Consider the following 18,677-nt stretch of genomic DNA (forward strand, 5'->3'; position numbering starts at 1 on the left):
TTAAACTGCAGGCTTATCTAAAGGCTTGTTGGTTTTTAAAGAAGTCAACTGCTAAACAAGAAATGTTCCAAGTTTCACATTGATGGAGAATTATCCATAAAGTTGAATTTTCATCAAAAGTTACATCTACTCTTCTATTTAAAGACAGGGTAGATTCTTCAAACAAACTTTTAGCTATTCTACTGAAACCTCCATGTTGCTGAAACCAAAATCACTTTGTATTCCTGTTTTGATCTCCAGTAATTAAAACAAAACAAAACAAAAAAACCAAATAAACAGTCATTGGATGTTTGTGCTTCCAAACCATATTTTATCAGTATAGGCTGTAGCACTTGCAAAGTTTAAGTACTACACCAAACTCAACATGAGAGTGCTGCAATAGTTCTGAACTAAGCATAGACACATAAATCACCTTGGGCAAATCTCCTTTTAATTCTCACATATTTTCCAGCAACTTGCAGTTTTCTAATTCTCCGTTCTAGAGCTGCCTCAGAAAGAGATGGAGCACTAGAACTGCAGAGAAGTATTTTTTCTTAAAAGGCAATTTTCCAGCAAAAATACCATTAAGGAAAAATATAATGAATCCTGATTTAGAGTCCTTCTTTTCTAAAGGAGCCAGTTTCTGAAACAGTTTTTGTTAACCCCCCCTCCCCCCCCCCCCCCGAAGTCCACATCAGGTAACCCTAGATTTATTATCAGCTCTTTATTTTAATGCATACATATACTGCCTCTCTGAGGCATCCTCATAATTTAATTCTGTATATTTTTATATAGGATACAAATACAGCCTTGGATTTTTATATGGCAATAGGATCATTCATGAACATCTTACACTGCTTCAATCTGTGGCTGACACCACTGGTTAATGATAACTGACAATCCACCTGCAAGGAATCTCCTGCGCCTTCCAGGAACTGTAACCTTGAGAAGCACATGTGTGAAACATGAAGGTTACTGAAAAAATATATGAAGGGAACACGAAAGCAGAAAGCCTGGTAATGGGAGGAAGAAGGAGAAGTGTGTTAATGTAACAGTTACCCATCTGGGACAAAGGGAGGCTGGTTAACAACTGGTCACTTCATAACCATCTGAAGTGGCCTTTAGCTCAGGCACCAACTCCAATTTCGGCTGTTAAGACATTCAGGCTTCCAAGCAAAGACATAAATAAGCTTTTCAGTTAATATCCATGTGTCTCCAGATGCTTTTTAGGGCACAAAGCTTCTGTTCAAGGTGTACTAGAGATCAATGCCTGCCAGATATTTCCCAGAACAACAACTGACCCAACATAATTGTATTTTCCACTTCACGCTAATGAGATTAACAAAAATCCCTTTTATTACTGCATGGGCAAAGTACTTCAAACTGGACAAGTTACAGTGCCTAAGGACTACAGGGTTACCTATGGTAAAAGTGCACTAAAGAAGCAAATGCACAGCTCCCATCTCTTTTCTCCAAAATATTACACACTGATTTAGAACTGTTTTAAGACAAATAGGACAACTTAGAAATGAATACTCCCATACATGGATGATATTCCTTTTCATCTCAGTTATGAAATGCATATATTTATGTAGTAGAGGTGAAAATTTTCTATGATAATAGAATTTTTTTGCAGTGATTTTTTTATCCACTGCCACTGAGCAAGCTTAGTCCCATGCAAGGTATTTAGTGGCAAATATGCTCCCTAAGGTTTCATGCTATGACATATATATACACGTCACTTGTTCCCATTTCACCTTGAAGTTGAGATTCACTGCTGAAATGAATCTCTCTCTCCTCATTCTTACAGAGATTGGATTTTTATTTGATATATTGGGAACCGTTCAGCTAAACGCCATGGCTGTGGGATAGAAGTTTACTTCACAGCATTCTGACTCAGCTGTACTTACAGCTGAAAAATCATCTCACTTCACAGATATGGCTGCACACTGCATTTGATGTACGTTTGTTGAATTACTCCTTGGATGTGACAAGATCAAATCCACAGATTACACAGTGGCATTCATCTTCTCCACATATTGTTTCCTTACAGCCACCATCCAGCTGAGCACTGCATTCACGCCGGCCTGCTGCAGACAGGATGTCAGCACAGCTCCCTGCTCTAACCAAACAAGGGCTGGCAGCACAGCATGGAAATGTGGTGCTCACCCACCAGCCCATGTGCACTACACATCTCCAGAGAGAGGCTGACAAAAGGTTTGGTGGATTTTGTTTGATTTTAAAAGAACAAATTGAGATTCTGCAAGACCATTTTCAAAGCTCTATTCATATTCATGCTATAAGTTAAAAATTCCTAACCCCCACAAAAATAATTCTTGTGTCCCAGATCAGTAAGAGCAAACTATCGTATTGCGACCGTGTTTTTCTCTAGGTCTTGGAGGGCAGGGGAATCAGAACCTTATGACAGATGCACAAACAATTCAAGAAACTTTTCCTTCCACAAAGGAAACACTTCATACCTTTGGCTAGTAAGGCCCTCAACAATACACATTCAGCTATGCGAAGACATTCAGATACAACAGTTTGTTTCAAATGCAATACCAAGTCAGTTCCATTTTGCACAGTGAATGGAAAATCCATACTAAGAGTTTCTAACATCAAACCAATTTTAGACATAAATTATGCTAACATACAATAGAAAATGTTGTTGTCCTTTATTTTATGATCAAATTCCAGCATGACTTAATTTGTAACATAGAGAAGTTTCAGTGAAGAACTAGAAAGGTCATTGCCTTCCCAAGCAGATCCATAACAAATATAAAACACTGATGCCAGAGGGTCTCTGTGAATTACACAGGCCCAGCACATCTAAATTCAAATTCTGCCTTCAAAAGTGGATTGTTTCAGGTGCAAGAGCTTCCCAAGTTATCCTAGAAGTAGATATCTAAATAACAGTATTTTTGCATACCTAAATATAAGGATCCTACCCGCAGCAGAATAAAGCAGTAAGATATTCCTCCTTCTTGCCCCACAGTTCACGTACTACAGAGCATTTAAATGAATTATTTTCAAGATGTTTTGACATGCTCAAATTTAAAGTGAAGCAAAAGATTATTTAACATATTTTAAAACTACCAACAGTTCACAAGGGTTGATAGCTCAATTAGGAGGCACAGTTAATTAAAATATCCAACCTTCTGAAGCGTGAACAAATCTGATTTGCAATACCCATATACTACTTAGGGTAGAAATAGGCATTTAATCCTGAAAATGCTTTGTTTTGCTGTGAGAACATGCTGTCACTAACCTAATGGGTTTCTCACACGTAAACACCCACATAGATGCTGCTGGACAATAACAACACTATTCTCCATTCTAGAACATGGCTACCACCCCACCAACTAAAATTGGTAACGCTGATTCAACATCACTCCCACATCTGGTCTCCTCAAAGACAGATTCAAGTATTGTTCCATTTCATGGTAGACATAAAAAACATTTACTTAACCAACTAATCTGCAAGTATAGAGTTCAAGCCTGTGTTGACCACTACAATTAACTTAAATACCTGCAGATGCTGGATAGTGCTCTTCAAACATGGTTTTCTAATATTTTGTCAAACCACGGGAACAGCGTTCCATAACAACGGATCCAGTTAACAAATGAATATCCTTGCATGGTAGATTCCAGGAAAAAAAAAAAAAATCAACAACAAACAAACACTACAGCAGAATTTTCTAAGAGAACTGCTGGCTGTCAGCCCTATGTCAAAAGAGAAAAATTAGCATACATTTTGCAAATGGCTTCTGTATCATCTCCTATATGCTTTTTTAGAGGAGAAAGCGCCTTCAAGAGGAGAAAGTGCTAAACCACTGAGGTATACAGCAGATAGAAGAGTTGAATTCTTCATTTTCAAGCAAAAACAGTACTATCTGTGCTTTAGTGCTCGGATCTGAATTAGAAAAAAATAAAGCAAAAGGAATGATATTCCATCTGCATCATTCAGGCTGCAAATCTCAGTCCAGAGATGCTCTGCTCATGTAGCTGAACAGCACCTACAAGAAAAGACCTCTTCGACTCTACTCCACTAATCCAACATAAGATTGTAAGATTATGAACAGTCAGCTTACTTCCACATCTCCTCAGGCAGTATTAAGCTAGTACCAGTGAAAAACTCCATTATCAGAGAAGATATTCTGCACAGCAGCAAGATGAGCTCAAACCCACTTACACAACATTCAGCCCCTTCCCAGATGCAGGAACCTGCTTACATTTAGGAAGACTTCAAAAGAACCAAGCTTCCCTCCACAACTCCTCCGAAAATTAAACAGAGGTCATATTTCTAGCACTATCTCATAGCTAAAGGAACTTCAGCCATAAAATACATTACATCATTAAATAAGTCTCAAGCTTCACATTTCTGAAATTAAGGAGTGCTGAGAATAGTATTCTCTTATGCCACCTCTGCTCTCTGACACTGACCAAGCTGTGAAATATCAGTGATTCTTTGAGTGGAAGAGGCTTCCCATTTTCTGAAACACTCCAAACTGCTACAAAAACTTGAGAGAAAGCCTGAATTTTCACAGAAACTCATGGCCCAAATACTGCAGAAAGGAAGTGCAATCTTAATTCTACCACTGTCTTCTCAGTCTATTAAGACACAAATTGAATACTCTAAGAAAACTGAAAACTGTTCAGAATGAGAAGAAAATGTGCATTTCGGAACTCCAAACAATGCTGCAAAATGTGGAATCTGGAGGACTGAATAAAAGGTTAGATGCTATGCAAAGGAAGTGAGAAAGTAACACGCATGCAATTGAAAGAGTATCCGCAATATACACTATTCTCCACTTGGGTACGTAAATATGGCTGTAAGTATCAAATAAAACCATGGTCCATGCATGGGTATTTCCTAGGATCTATAAGCTACAAACATGACGTGGCTGCTGGGGAAAATACACTAAATAACACACAGCGTTTGCCATCATGATAGTGTTCCCACTTCTTAAGAAATAAAACTAGACAATTTATTTACCTGCAAAACGCAGAGGTGCATCTTTGTCCAGGGCTATTAAAGGGGGGTCCAGGAGAACTGTGTTGTCATTTTCTGTGACTATCCCATGATACGTCGTTTCAATCCATGGCTTATGCTTGTTAACTGAAAGGGAAAAAAAAAATCCAGGTTAACATTTTTGCAACTAAGGACTTCTAAAAAACTCCTTATAACACCACCTTCATTTTTTGTTTTCTGAATCTGAAGCAGTATTTTAATAAATTCAAACATTTGAGACAAATTCCTGGCCAGGTATGTTCAGAAGAGTCCACAGTCCCTGTAGGCTTCCGAAAGTAACTCAGATCTAAATTAGTTTCTTTTAAATATGCTGGGATTTAAGATGGCCCTGAAGTGCAATTCAAAAACCTTTTAACAGCGATGGGGAGCTGCTCTCAGCAGTGCCAAACATCCCGCCAGAAAAAGCCATATTCAGCAGCAGAGAAGAAAAGACTGGCCAACAGGAGACACCAGGGGGCTGCTGAAACTGCTTCCCTCAAGCCTGGAAAACTCAGCATCTGGTTGGTGGATTATTCCTCAGAGAACAGCAACTAATAGTCAACACTTCACATGGTTTCAGCATTTTTTTCCTACGCATGTTTATTATTATTATTACTAAGAGAGCAGATAGAGATCAAAAGGAGAGCTGCAGGAATTCTGCTGAAGCTGTGGAGCTATGTCAGTGCAAGGAAAACAAGAGTCAGGAGAGGCTACAGAAAAGGGCAAGGTGCAAATACAGCACTTCCATATCTCTGCTGCAGAGGTGCAAAGCAGGTGTTCTGTGCCCCTCTGCTTTTGCAGGACTTGCACTTTAGTTTCCTTTAATCCACCATACGATTAATGCAGACTGCAAACATCTGCATGGGACCATAACCTCAGGCCATTTCCGATATCTAATAAGATGCCTGGAAATCTGTGTAGCATCTCAACCTGTTATATCACCTGTTTAGTAGTTGCTTGAGGAGACAGCGAAGCTCCTCCCAAGCACTGCCCATAAAAGCATTCTTCATATCTGCACATAACAATCTGTAAACAAGCGTGTTTAAGACAGCGGGTCTTCCTCTGCTGTTAGCTTTCTTTATCAGCTTGCAAAAAGAGTTTCTGTAGAACATCATGAAAGATACAAGACAAGGTCATATGTTACCTACCAGGTCCTCAGCTCCTATGCAACAACCCCATGTGAGAAGGCCTTTGTTATTAGTTATCTTTACATGACGCTTGCTAAAGATAAATACAGCTCACATGTGGTTAACAACTGCTTTTTCTCAGCATCTGAATATATTCTTTTTGGTCTAGTTCTCTTCATGCTGAGGTCCCACATGCACCAGTTCTACCTGAGCTGTTTTGGGCAAAGCGTATTTGTCACTTCATAAAGCCTCTCAGGCTTTCGTGCACTCTTCTTGCTTACTGAATTAATACTATTTCCCCAGATCTAATTCTGGAAGGCTGTCTGTATCTAGCTGCTTGGAGCCTCTGGAAAACACTCACTCAGAGGCCCTGAAAACTGCTCCTTACCATTCAAAACCATGCTAGTGTCAGCAGATGATGCAGCTACACATAAGAAAAGATTTGCAAGAGTATCTAACAAGCATACATGTAGTTGCTGATATCATCCAGATTTTGGTCTTTATGAGATACAATACTTAGAACGTCTAACATAAGTGCCTGTGCCATCACAACCAAGTCTGCACGACAGAAAGTACACTGCTATGCAGGTCAGTCCCGCTGCCTCACCCTGCAGAATTACACAAGTGGACCGCCAAAGTGGCAGAGACACAATGCTAACCTAGACACTAAAATGCATTCAAGATGTCTGTCGTGCACTTACCCTGAGAAATTTAAAGAAAGAGAGATAAAAGGACACTGAAATGATTAAACATAGATGCAGAGAACTCATAGGAAACCATAACATTCTCTCGATCCACTTTCATCTGCCATCTTTTACTGGTTAGTGGCAACAAACCGATAGAGGATATAACTTCTTCATACACAATGATGCGGCAAGAGAGAATTTGCAAGGAACTATTTTAACACAAAGAGCGTTTAATTACTGCCTTGTGGTTTTACTCAATATGGCAACACTATCTTTATTGCCTCAACACACTCACACGGGCATGATTTCAATATTCAGCATAGCACACAGCCAGCTAAATGTCAGCCTACCCAGAAGTACACTGCAGCACCTTCCAAGGAACTTTGTGTTTTAAAACAAACTTCTTCACATCCAAAGGGTCCAACACATCATTCTGCCCTGCGAGGGAAGGCACCCATGTCTGTTACAGTGTACATCTCTAACTGAAGCACATCTCCTGATCCATACCTGCTCTAAAACAAAAGTGCTTCGCTCATACAGCTCTGTCAGTCAGAAACACGAGGAGGATGCAGCTGTGTATTTCTGTTGTTGGCGTAGCTCTGGCAGTTATTACCTAGCTGAACATCTCATATGATTGAGCTCTTGTCTACTCATCTTCACCTTCACAAGACCTAGCATAAAAACACCAGCAAAGACCTCTGTCAGAAAAAAAAAAGCATCTAATGCTTCTAAACATAGAGTATATATATATTTTAAAGCCTTGACAAAACTTCTCCTAATTTAGCAAGCTATGATAAATCCCATTACGGTAGGATAGGGAGTTCTACAAAAGCTTAAAGTACCATAACCACATATGAACACAATTATGATGAGTATGCTAAGCATCTGCAAAGCCTAGTGAACCTTCAAACAGGCCCAGTTAAAAGCAAAGTCATGTCATTTTATTGTGCTGCAGACAATAAAATCATAAAGCTTAAACCCCTTTGTGTTTCGGAAGGCTAAAACGTCGCCGGATTTTAAAACATAAAGCTTAAATCCCTTTGTGTTTATGAAGGCTAAACATCACTGGATTTTAAATCACACACCGAACTAATTGCTGAATATCCAGGAAAGGCCCCTTATCTGTACTTGTGATCTCCTGACTCCAGCATAACCACACAGTGTAAGAAATTCTCAAGCTAGCATTTGAAAGATGAGGCCAAGCTTATGAGTAATTCATTAATGTTTCCCTTGAAACGACTGCAGAATTGAAGCAAGAACGATTCTGATGTCAGTTGGCTTAAATAACATTAAATGCCAGACTGACAACTACTCTCTCACTTTTTTTTTCCTCTGACAACATTATAAAACTCCTGAAATCTGCAGAGAAAGTCGTCCACAGCCACACTGTTAACTTCAAACTGAAACAGTCAGTCTGTTCCAAGCTTGACACTTAGTGCCCTGAGCTGTTAATCTCCTGCCATGTAAGTGGGATAAACTACGCTGCTTCCCTTGAAATACAATATTCACACTATTTGTGAGCGCCTCCACTGGAATCTGCTGTAAATCCCAACTAACACTGAATGTAGTCAAGTGGAGGAAACCTCTGTGGCACATCACGGCAAGCTGCCTTCTAGTTAGTGGTTACTGACCAAATGTCTTTCAGAACAGATAGCCTACCTCTTTTTCCCCAGCAGCAAATTGAGCAGTACAGCTCACTCCAGAGCTTTTATTGCTGCCAGGCAATGGCTGAACGTGCATCTGCAAGGTGAGCATGAGCAGCCTGGCCAATCTGACTGAAGATAATTGCTGCTAAGCTAGAGGAGGAAAGAGAAAGAATATGTGCCTTGCACATGGGGTTTTTAATTACCATTCACTCCAAGTGAATGTACTCAGTTTCTCATGACACCGAACAGACCTTTCACTAATATCAACTGGAACAACTCCTGGCTGTTCTCGGAGTGGGGACGTTTCTTAAAGGAAGGATGCTCCTCCAACAGCAATGGCTGATGCTACAGAACGCAATCCATCAGATCAATTAGCAGCATTTTTTTCCCGCTGTTTAGAAGAATTAATGAATGTAAATGAATGCGTTGACAAGACAGTGGAGTTCAGGGCTGGCATGGAAACTTCAGGAAATGCTCCAATCAAACTAACCAAATGAAGCCAGTTCCACTATTTGAATGTAAACCTACTAAAGTTGAACGTACTTCTCTAAGTCCCTTCTGAGGACTTCAATTATCTCCTTAGAAGTGGTCAAAAGTTCATTTGACTTAAGTGAGATCTGGCACCTATGTAACTGGAGATTTACATGCACCTCAACCAGAATGAACTGCAGCTGACAATATTTGCTTTTTTTCTGCTGGATAATTATCTCAAGTGCATGGTGCTGCTTAGCCACGCTACATATCTTTAGAATTAGATCAAGATGATGTCAAAACAAATTTGTGTGAATTAACTGATAAAACACGTTGAACAAACTCAATAACAACAATTAGAGCTTGACAGCTACACATCCACATCCACTCACATCATCTGGTGACAGAAGGATAAACTTAAAACATTTGCTTTTAAAATCCAGCTCAAAGATTTCAGGAAAATTCCAGAAGTGCATAAAAAGAGAAAGATATTCTCTGTCGATTCAGATGAATTGTCCTCAATGAACTGAGTAAGCAGTCCTCGATTCCTGCCCTGAAGGGCTGACAAAAATTTTGATTACTGAGCATCTTCTGCACAACTGCCTGCCTCCTGGAGCAAGAGAATACAAGCATGCCTTTCAGAGACAATGAAACCTCCACAGGCCTTACCTTGAATATGTATAAGTCAGTACTGCTCTGATGAAACTGCAAGTAATATCAGTAAGAGAACAAGGTTTGTGTAGAAGGTAACCAGAGGAAAATACAGCTCAGCCAAGGAGAAAGGGATGTAGAAAGGAAAGCATACTTTCTCCACCCTGAAAGCAAAGTTTAAGAAGAAAGGGTGTAGCATGGTCTGATTGCAGTGTGTTCTGTTCCTGCCTGCAATTCACAGCTGTGCCTCCATTTTCTATCAGAAAAGGGTGAGGATTAACCTTGCATATAAACAACTTGAAATACATCAGTGATAATGAAAAGATTTCTTTCTTTAAGTAGGTCTTATCATAGCTAGAATTTTACCAGAACTCATCTTGTAGTCACATATAAACAGTGGGATCAAACTGAGCAAGAGTGCAGCTAAAACACGAATCTACAGCATGGGTTTGAAAAACAAACTACATTTCTGCTCCTGGGACATAAAAACTGTAGGCTGTAACTGCGGGATGCACTGTGGTTGGGTAAGGGCAGGGATGGGCACTCACTGACATTAACCTCTAAGATTCACAGCTGAAGGAAAAGCAGGGGGTGGAAATTCATCCCACAGTTCCAGATCTCTGTCTCAGATCCTTACAAGGAGCCCTTGTAATTTATGCTCCGGGGGCCAAACTGTCACACATTGGGTGCATGAGGTAAGTAACATTTATAAATGATCAGTGCTTATGGCTCAAAGCCACATAATTAACAATAATCCTCCAAGCACTATATTCAGACCAAGGGCTGTAAGAACAGAAAACACAAGCCTCTAACCATAACTATTACTTTAATGCACGTTCTCTTAAATGTTGCTCGTTACAGTGCAGGAGCAGAAATCACTTTCTGTGGTCATATTTTCACACTTCTCTCCTTGAAAGGTGATCTTATTTACAAATAGAGCAAACACCACCTCAGTTCAGCCAGCACTTCTGGCTCTACTTGACCAATCCTTTTAGCAGCAACTTGTTTTCAATCTGAATACAAAGCGAGCGAGATGAGGCCTAATACTCCAAACAAAGGACAGAAAGACAGTTCTTCCAAGGCACTGAGGCTTCTAGTAATCCATTCTTAAGGCTCCTAAGGAGGTTTAGTTCCTATCGAAGCCAATGGGAGTCAAGCAGCTTGAGTCAAAGAAACCAGGAGTGCAAAACAAGATTTAAGACCAAGGCTTCCCACTTACTGAACTCTCTCATGTTTCAAGGTATCGCTTCTGTCTTTGACAATAATGATAACGCAACAAGATGGATGCTCCTTAATATCACAAACAGTATTTCATACAGAATTCTCTGAATACAACTTAATAGAATGAGAGATAAGTGTCAGAAAAATTATGTAAGTGCTTTTGTTCAGAAAGAGTCAATGACTACGTAAGTTTTTTTCCTACTCTGCAAACCAGTTTCACAGCTACGAGCCACCAAGCTATTAGATATTCACATCCTCACAGTACAAAGTGCTGTTTTAACCCAAATACCAGAATCCCAACAACCTTTATGGGATGAGGTGGTCATATTACGCTGTCCCGAGGCCTGGCCTGGGTTTAACTTCAGGCCTAACTTCCATGAGAAACAAGTCCTGGAGCCTAGCTTCTGTCCTTCTCTAAATAGACAGCTAGATGGATCTTCTCAATGATCTTGAAATGGTGATTTAAAGTCTACAAAAACATGGAGAATTCAAACCAAAGCCATAACTAAGAGTCTGGCCAGGTTTCTATTGATAAATTTTCCTGATAACTTGGCAGACAGCACAGCCTGCAGCCCAACGATCTGGGAGAAGACAACTGGCACACTAGCATTCCAAACATGCAGTACATTATGCTAGCTCAGAACACCACATCTCCTCCATTTCAATTTCTATAGCAGAGTTAGGTTTTATATATAATATGAGTGAAAAAAAACAGACAAATTTTTCTGCCTGTTACTCAATCTGAACAGATGATTCTCTGCTATGCCTTTCTAAGAACCGTGCATCACATGAAGGTTTAACATTAGTTACTTCTGCTTCTTCTCAGTGTTGTTTTGCTTTGATAAAAGCTTAAGGGGGAAAAAAACCCCAACATCCTCCCCAGTTGTCTTTTCATTATGCTTTGGTGCGTTCTTACCTTTCCCTCTCTCTAAAAGGGAGAAGGAAATCTCCCTACCAGCCCCACATTACAGAGGCTGTTACTGTGCCAAAGAAACATCTGCAGTAAAGCAGCGGTAGCAACAATGTGGTTTGTGGTTTGGATTTAAGACTTTCATAGCACCAAGTAACTTCCTGAAAAAATAAATAAATAAATCACAAAATAGCAAAGCTTCCTTGAGATACTGTTACTTTGATTAATAAATACTCTGCCTAAGTGAGGGTAATTCAGATGGTGTCTAAGCAGCACAGGGGAACAACACTCGAACTGATCACTATGGAAGAAGCAGACAGGCAGCAGAGGCACTGCCTTCTCCTCTGCAGAGCCACTCCATGCCAATTCTTATTCTGATCTGTTGATAAATTACTCCCCTGTGATAGAAAATACCTCAGTGTCCTGCTAACCGCTGCTTCCCACTGCAATGTTAGTCAAATTACTCTGAAATATTTGGGTCTACCAGATCAGTGACAAGATCAAGTCAGTTGAATTAAACATTTTGCATCAACTGGACAGAAATATTCTTTGAAATTGATACAACTCTTCGCAGCACTTAAAGTACCCACGGTAGGCTCACACCTAACTTTTGTGCAAGATCACAATCCACCAAAAGCTATTTCTGTTCCTTTCCTTTATCACAAAAGGAAATGGTTTTCACCACTCTGCTCTACCCACAGGAATATACAGGACTCAAGAACTAAACTCACCTCTCCAGTCCAGTATTTCTATTCCATTTCTGCTCCTTACCAGCCCAAGCACAACTCACTTTCTACCATGTAAAATAGATCTGAATTATCTCATTTCCAAGGACGTTTAAAACCACGAATTATAATCAGAGGGAGCGCTCTGCTTGAATGGAACTAACAATACAGAACTAAACTGGAAGCTTACTATAAATGCTTCCAAACAAATGTTTCTCCTAACAACAGGGAAACGAAAGCGAAAAGCCCTAGCAGCTCTCCCTCTGGTAGGTATTCTCCAGAGTTCCTTTGCCATTAGATAGAGCTTCATATGACACTGCTCACAGGCCTACCAAAACGTCACAGAACGAAGGCAATGGCATGCATCAGGCCAAACCTGGGCTCACTGGGTAACTCAGGTTTGTGTGATGAAGTTTAGCAACACAGGACATGCAGAGCAGCCCTGGGTGTCAGATGGAAGGCACAGCCCCGGGAGGGCTGCAGAAGGGCCGATGCACAGTGCTGCTCCCTCAATTCATCCCTCACCTTTAGGTACATCGAGATGTCTTTGGAGCAGTTTTTGAGCTTAGTTCTTCAAATGGTGGAAAAGCCCAGTAATGCAATGTCGTGTTTTCACATTGGGGTGGTAAAAAAAGAACCTGTCTCCAAGAAGAGCGGTGAATAAATAGGCTGTATTTAAAGAGATGCTGTGCAGGTTAATTATGGCCACATTTACACAGCTGGCAGCCTCCTTCATTACAGGAGCAGCTTCTTGATCCTCCGTGGGGAAACTGCAGCAAGATGCATCCCTAGCGAGTTGTCTTTAAGACCAAGAACTTCCCCTCCATCCACTCGCAAGCCATTTTAAAGCCAGCCACGGTCCTAATCTGCATTCAAACCAAATGCCGGCTCTCAGCTCCGCCACACGATCGGGCAAACCCCGCAGGAGCGGCGGTCCCGGCGCGGGGACAACCTTCAGGTGCGTGAGCGGCGGAGCTGCGCGCAGCCCTGCAATGCGTATCTGCGCCTCCGCTCCGCCACACCAATCGATGGCCACAAGGCCACCGCCAACCGCCGCGCGGCTTCGGCCCGGGCGCTATCGCCCACCGCCGCACAGCGTTCTTTACGTAAGCCTCAAGGTTAGGCTCCCCGGGGGCTATCGGAGCCGTTATTTCCCTTTCCCACTCGCTCGGCCGCCGAGAAGCCAGAAGCCCGGCACGGCTTTACACCGACGCCTTCCAAAAGCCCTGAGAGCGAGCGACGTTTGCAGCAAAGCACAACCCCGGCACAGGGCGGACACGTCGCATCACCTTCCCCGCAACAAGTGCCGACCTCAGCCCGGGGGGCTGCTGAGGCGGCGTTACATAAGGGCCCGGCCCGCCCGCACCGAACGACCTCCCGGCCGCGGGCGCGCAGGTGAGCGCCGCCGCCGCCCCTCCCTCACGGCGCGGCGCCGCAGGTGCAGCCCCCCCCAGGGCTCGCTCCACGCGAAGGACACGGAGGACACCGCGCTCCCCTCACCTCCCTCAGCCCGCCGAGGCAGGGGGGGGGCACGCACCCTTCGCCCTCCCGATCCCCGCGGTGCCCTGCAGCCTCCCCCGCCCGCCCGCGGCTCTGTTTACCTCGAGCGGCCCCGGCTCCTCCGCAGAGCAGCGCGGCCAGCAGCAGCAGGCAGCGGGCGGGGGGCGGCATGGCAGCGCGGAGCGGTGAGGGGCAGCGCGCAGCCCCGGCTGCGGGGAGGCTGTGGCGCCCCCGCTGGTCCGGGCTCCGCTCTGCGTGCGCCGGGCGGAGGGCTCTGCTCGGCCCCGAGGAGGAGGAGGAGGAAGGGGAGGGAGGAGAAGCGCTGCGCTGCCCCGCTCCGCTCGGCTTTTCTCTCCTCCCCTCCCTCCCGCCCTCCCCCGCCTCGCTGCTGCGCGGCGCCCCGCAAGCGGCACCTAAAATGGCGGCCGCCCCCCCCGCGCCGCGAGCCGTTACCAAGCGGAGGGAGCGAACCAACGGCGCGGGCGGGGGGCGCGGGAGAGCCCATGTGCGGGCGGGGGAGGGGCGGGAGGAGCCCCGCCGGGCGCTACGGCAACGCGGGCGCAGCTGCGGGGCGGCTGGCGGCGATGGGCTTTTTGCGCAGCTGAGGGGGCGGCCGGTTGTCCGGAGCCGAGCTGAGCACGGATGGACGAGAAGAGCACCGCTGCAGCAAGAGTTAAAGCCCCGATGGAGCCATTTAAATGCTGTTAGTGCTCTTCTTGCAGCAAAAAAAGGAAAAAAAGAAAAGAAAAAGGCTGAGGTTTCACTAACCCCAGCCAGCAAGGGCAGCAGAGGGGCACAGAACAACCTGCAGGGCCCCACAGCTACCCCTGTGCAAACGGCAGCGGCTCCACCTGAACCCTCCGCGCTGAGGGAAGCCCTCCAGGCCCAGTCCTGCCAGGGCACAGGGCCGCAAGTTGTGTATGGGATAATCTGCAAGTGCTACCAGAAAAATAGCACTGAATAGGAATAGATCACACCGAACCTGCGCTGTGATAGGAAAGCTCTTGGTGCTCCGGCCAAGAGTTGCAATTGGAAGGTGCTTAAAGAGAAGAATTGCCGTAGTCAGAGTTTTGATGGAGAAAATGCAAGCAAGGCAGTTCATACTTAGGTATGACTGCTTGTGGTTTGTACCAATTGGCCATTGCTCCCACGGGGAAATACAAATAAAACCCAGAACAGTCAAGACCCCAAAGATGAGGTGTGTATTCTAAAGCACTGTGACTTAAATATCAAGACAGTGCTTGCAGCAAGAGGTCAAACTGGCAAGACAATGCATTTGGATATTGCAGAGGCTGCTCTGCCCCCACCGAGGGTTTTCCATCCTTCAAACCAGCCACCCTTACGTAAATGTGCCAATATGATGATGTGCAGAGAAGAGGAATTCCAAGAGAAATCCATCATGGCTCACTACAACGAATGGCGCTCCAGTTCCTGCCCTGTGCTATGAGACCATCCCCTCACCACACAACCAAGCAGTCACGTTCGTCCCATTGACTGCATGCTGTAAGGCCACCTGCTCAGCAGCAGCTAAGACATTTTGTTTCTTTAAAGGTAAAGCCTCAGTCTAAACCCCCTTGGTGTCTCAGCCTAACATATGCTGGATGGCAGATCGTGTCAGAAGAAGCCTGTAGCCCATCTGTTGCCAGAGAGCTGAGTCCTTACATTCTGCCAACGCAGCTTCAGCTGACAGCATGCTACATCATCTATTTTTCTTTGTACCAAGAGTGGAAGGGCTGCCCAGCTCAGCACGACTCTCTCCCTGACTTATCGCATGGAGAACCACCCCACGTGCGTGGATCTGCAAGGAGAGGTTAAGGTGATTGCCCATTGGTGTATGCATGGTCTAAACCATCTTTTGCATAAGTATTCATTTTGAATTAGGAATATAATGGAGTTTGAATACCAATAAAAAGGTATCTGAAGGGGGCCTAGAAGTCAGTGGGCAGCTGGCATGCAGGCACATACAAACCCCTAATCTAACCCAATTTCTGCAAAATAATGTTTACCTTTAAACTGCAGATCACTCCAGGCTCACTCATCTTGACAGAGGAAGAGCAGAATTCGCCCCATAGTCCACTCTAACACATTCACATGGGGAAGAGCGCTCCGCCTTTAGAAGCATAAAGGTTGGAAAAGATTACCAAGAGCATCCAGCACACCCCCAGCCCATCCCCATCCCCTCTATCCCTCAGCACCACGCAGTTACCCTTCTGAAAACCTCCAGGGACCTCTGACCACAGCGAGGAGGGGGCTGCGGTGTTACCATCCTGACTCATCTAAACGATTCCAAAGAAAACAGACATTGTTGAGAGAAGAAATGCCGTGTCCAGGTAAGCTTCATTTATTGCAGGGCGACAGTGTCAGCTCAGAGAAATTCATCAGCTGAATCAGTCATGACGAAACTGGGAAAATTCCAAGGCAAGAGAAGGCATTGATTGCATCTTCCTCTGAGCAAAACTCCTCCGAAGCAGCTGTGACTAAGGCACTGATTCAGTAAAGCCAACAGGCCATATTTTAAGCTCAGCTAGATGATTTTGCTTGGGTAGATGACTAACTGGTTTGAACTGGCACGTCAGTGGTTGAGGAACTGGTGATATGGGAGCACTCCATCTGCAGCAGAGACGAGAAATTGGAAGTGATCCGTGTCACCACGGATGTTCCACTGGCACTTAATCCAGAAGCACGGCAAATAAAACACCCTCTCAATGCCTTTCATATTACAGAATTGGATTTAAATTGCCCAATGTGAAGCTATGCACCAGTCCTATTTGCTGTTAAGCAGCCGCTCTGCTGCTTGCCAGAGGTGACTGCCTTTCACAAGCTGCCAGAGCTTCTCACTTGCTCTGAAATGCCACATGCCATTATTTCAAGAGAAACTCACAAGATCCAACTTCAGCACCTCCATTTTTACCACCTATCTCCCTCCTACTCTCCGACCTGCTTCTCGAGCTCAAAAAACACATTGATTTTGATTTTATTAGTAAGCAACAAAACTGGAACAAATGGCTCCTGGCAGAACATGTTTTCTGTTACAGCTGAAAAACTATCAGACTGATGCCCTTGAAACGCATGGTGTGACTAATGCCCAGCTTGCAAGGACCCAGGGGGACACGTATTTATTGCACTTTTCAGAATGGAGCTGAGCAGCCAGAAATGAAAAGATAAGGTGATAGGTAAAGATGAATGCGGTAGCCTGCTTGCTGCTCGAAGGAGGACGGTGCATATCGCACATAGAGAGGGATGTGAGACACGTTGAATGAAGTAACCAGCAAATCTGTGTCTGACTGTTACATCTCAGGCTCATAACTGATTTTGAATGCACTCAGCGTGCCCTGTATCTAGATAGTAATTCTGGACCCTTGTTCCAAAGGGGAGCTGAGGGGAAAGGGGGGTTCAGGCTTCAAATAGTCTGGAAGTGGGTTGAGAAAATGGTTGGGTCTTTATTTAAAGAGAATAGAACTGGCCTTGGCTTGATTTTTGTCTCACTCCTTCAATTAATGTATGCACATTAGCTTACTTCCCAAATATGATTGCTTTTAAAGAGAAGTCAAACCCAGAACCCAGCTGCATCTCATCTATGGAGCATTTGCTTTATCACAGCTGCCCTGAAACCGGTGCTGAAAGGAGACCAATTGCCATAGAGACTATGCTGTAAAGTAATTAAGCTCATGATAGAGTTGCATGCACAGCCAAGCAAAATATTACATGCAGACAACAACAGAGCAGTTTCTTAGAATCTGTATTTCAGCTCCACTGCAGGTCCCTCCACTCCCACCTACATCTTTCCTAGCCTTGCTATCCCTAAACATACAGAGTTGCAATATTCTCAACATAAAGAGGCATTAAATTAAAGCATTTTTAAATTTGGTGGCTGATAATTTTGTCCTTTTTAATGCTTTGGAACCTGGGTGTATATATTAGAGGAGAAAGAATTAGGGGACTGGTTTTGCCTGCACTTGAATGTTTCTAGAAGTGCTTTGATCATGTGTGAGAATTGATTTAGGCGATGCAAATGAAGGCCCTGGCAATCTGAAGCAGCAAATCTTCTCCCCTGACATTTCTGAACATTCAGAGAATTCTCAACGAGCCACTGAAGTATGGGTTTATCAGAGAGACAAAAAGAAAATGGAATAAGCAAAGAAGCACATAGAAACGGCCGCTTCCTCAACAAAAGCACCAGCATTAGCAATCCTTCCATCTTGTTCGTTACTTCTTTCCTGTTTAGAATTACCTTCTCTTGCAAAATATGCATCCAGAAGCATGAAAGCAACGAAGGAAAGCTGCAAGCCTTTCTGCACTAAGAGATGGGCTGCATATTCTGCAACACGATTATAATATCTTACAACTCATTAGCACCTACCATCCTAGGACCTCCAAGCATTTCACATGCATTAATTAATGCACTCCCACAAGGCTTCTGAGGAGCAGAAAGGCAGGTGCCTGGATACTGCGATGACAGGTGCGTTACAACAGAGTAGGACCATTTCTAAGCTTTCCATTTGCATTTATAGGAGAGCGGAAAGACTGTAACACCCTGAAGCACCTCGAACCACGTGCAGACAGGGCCACTTCCAAGACTTGAGATAAAAATCCAGACCTGACTTAGGGACCTCAGGAAAACTGAGGCATAATAAAAACAGGTGTTTCTTTCCATCTGGTGCCACAATAGCTATCGTAAGTTGGAGGAGATGAATCAGAGTGGAGCCTGAATGAAATGGGACTGGTTCCTTCCAAGATTGATTTCCTTATT

General features: G+C 43.8%; 2 protein-coding genes across 6 annotated transcripts in view; one reads left to right on the forward strand and one right to left on the reverse strand.

Moving 5' to 3' along the window:
* Positions 1-14,213, reverse strand: part of CLSTN1 (calsyntenin 1) — a 34,638-nt gene extending 20,425 nt beyond the window's left edge. For all 5 annotated transcript variants that reach the window (XM_015296823.4, XM_015296821.4, XM_015296822.4 and 2 more), the window contains exons 1-2: positions 14,029-14,213; positions 4,976-5,098 (exon numbers count right to left, since the gene is read on the reverse strand). In XM_015296823.4, coding sequence (XP_015152309.1) covers positions 4,976-5,098; positions 14,029-14,098 — 193 coding nt within the window. In that variant the 5' untranslated portion in view covers positions 14,099-14,213. The remainder of the gene's footprint in view (positions 1-4,975; positions 5,099-14,028) is intronic.
* LOC121107382 lies at positions 14,097-17,790 on the forward strand. The gene is made up of 2 exons (XM_040651351.1): positions 14,097-14,630; positions 15,479-17,790. The coding sequence occupies exons 1-2, from the start codon at positions 14,097-14,099 to the stop codon at positions 15,740-15,742; spliced, it is 798 nt and encodes a 265-aa protein (XP_040507285.1). The 3' UTR covers positions 15,743-17,790.
* The last annotated feature ends 887 nt before the right edge of the window (positions 17,791-18,677 follow it).

Source organism: Gallus gallus, chromosome 21, assembly GCF_016699485.2.
Source record: "Gallus gallus isolate bGalGal1 chromosome 21, bGalGal1.mat.broiler.GRCg7b, whole genome shotgun sequence".
In the NCBI taxonomy this organism is placed as follows: domain Eukaryota; kingdom Metazoa; phylum Chordata; class Aves; order Galliformes; family Phasianidae; genus Gallus; species Gallus gallus.

Coding starts and splice junctions, on each gene's coding strand:
- LOC121107382 (XM_040651351.1), top strand. CDS start 14,097: ATGGCAGCGCGGAGCGGTGAGGGGCAGCGCGCAGCCCCGGCTGCGGGG. Junction 14,631..15,478: donor GATGGAGCCATTTAAATGCT/GTTAGTGCTCTT, acceptor GTTTCTTTAAAG/GTAAAGCCTCAGTCTAAACC.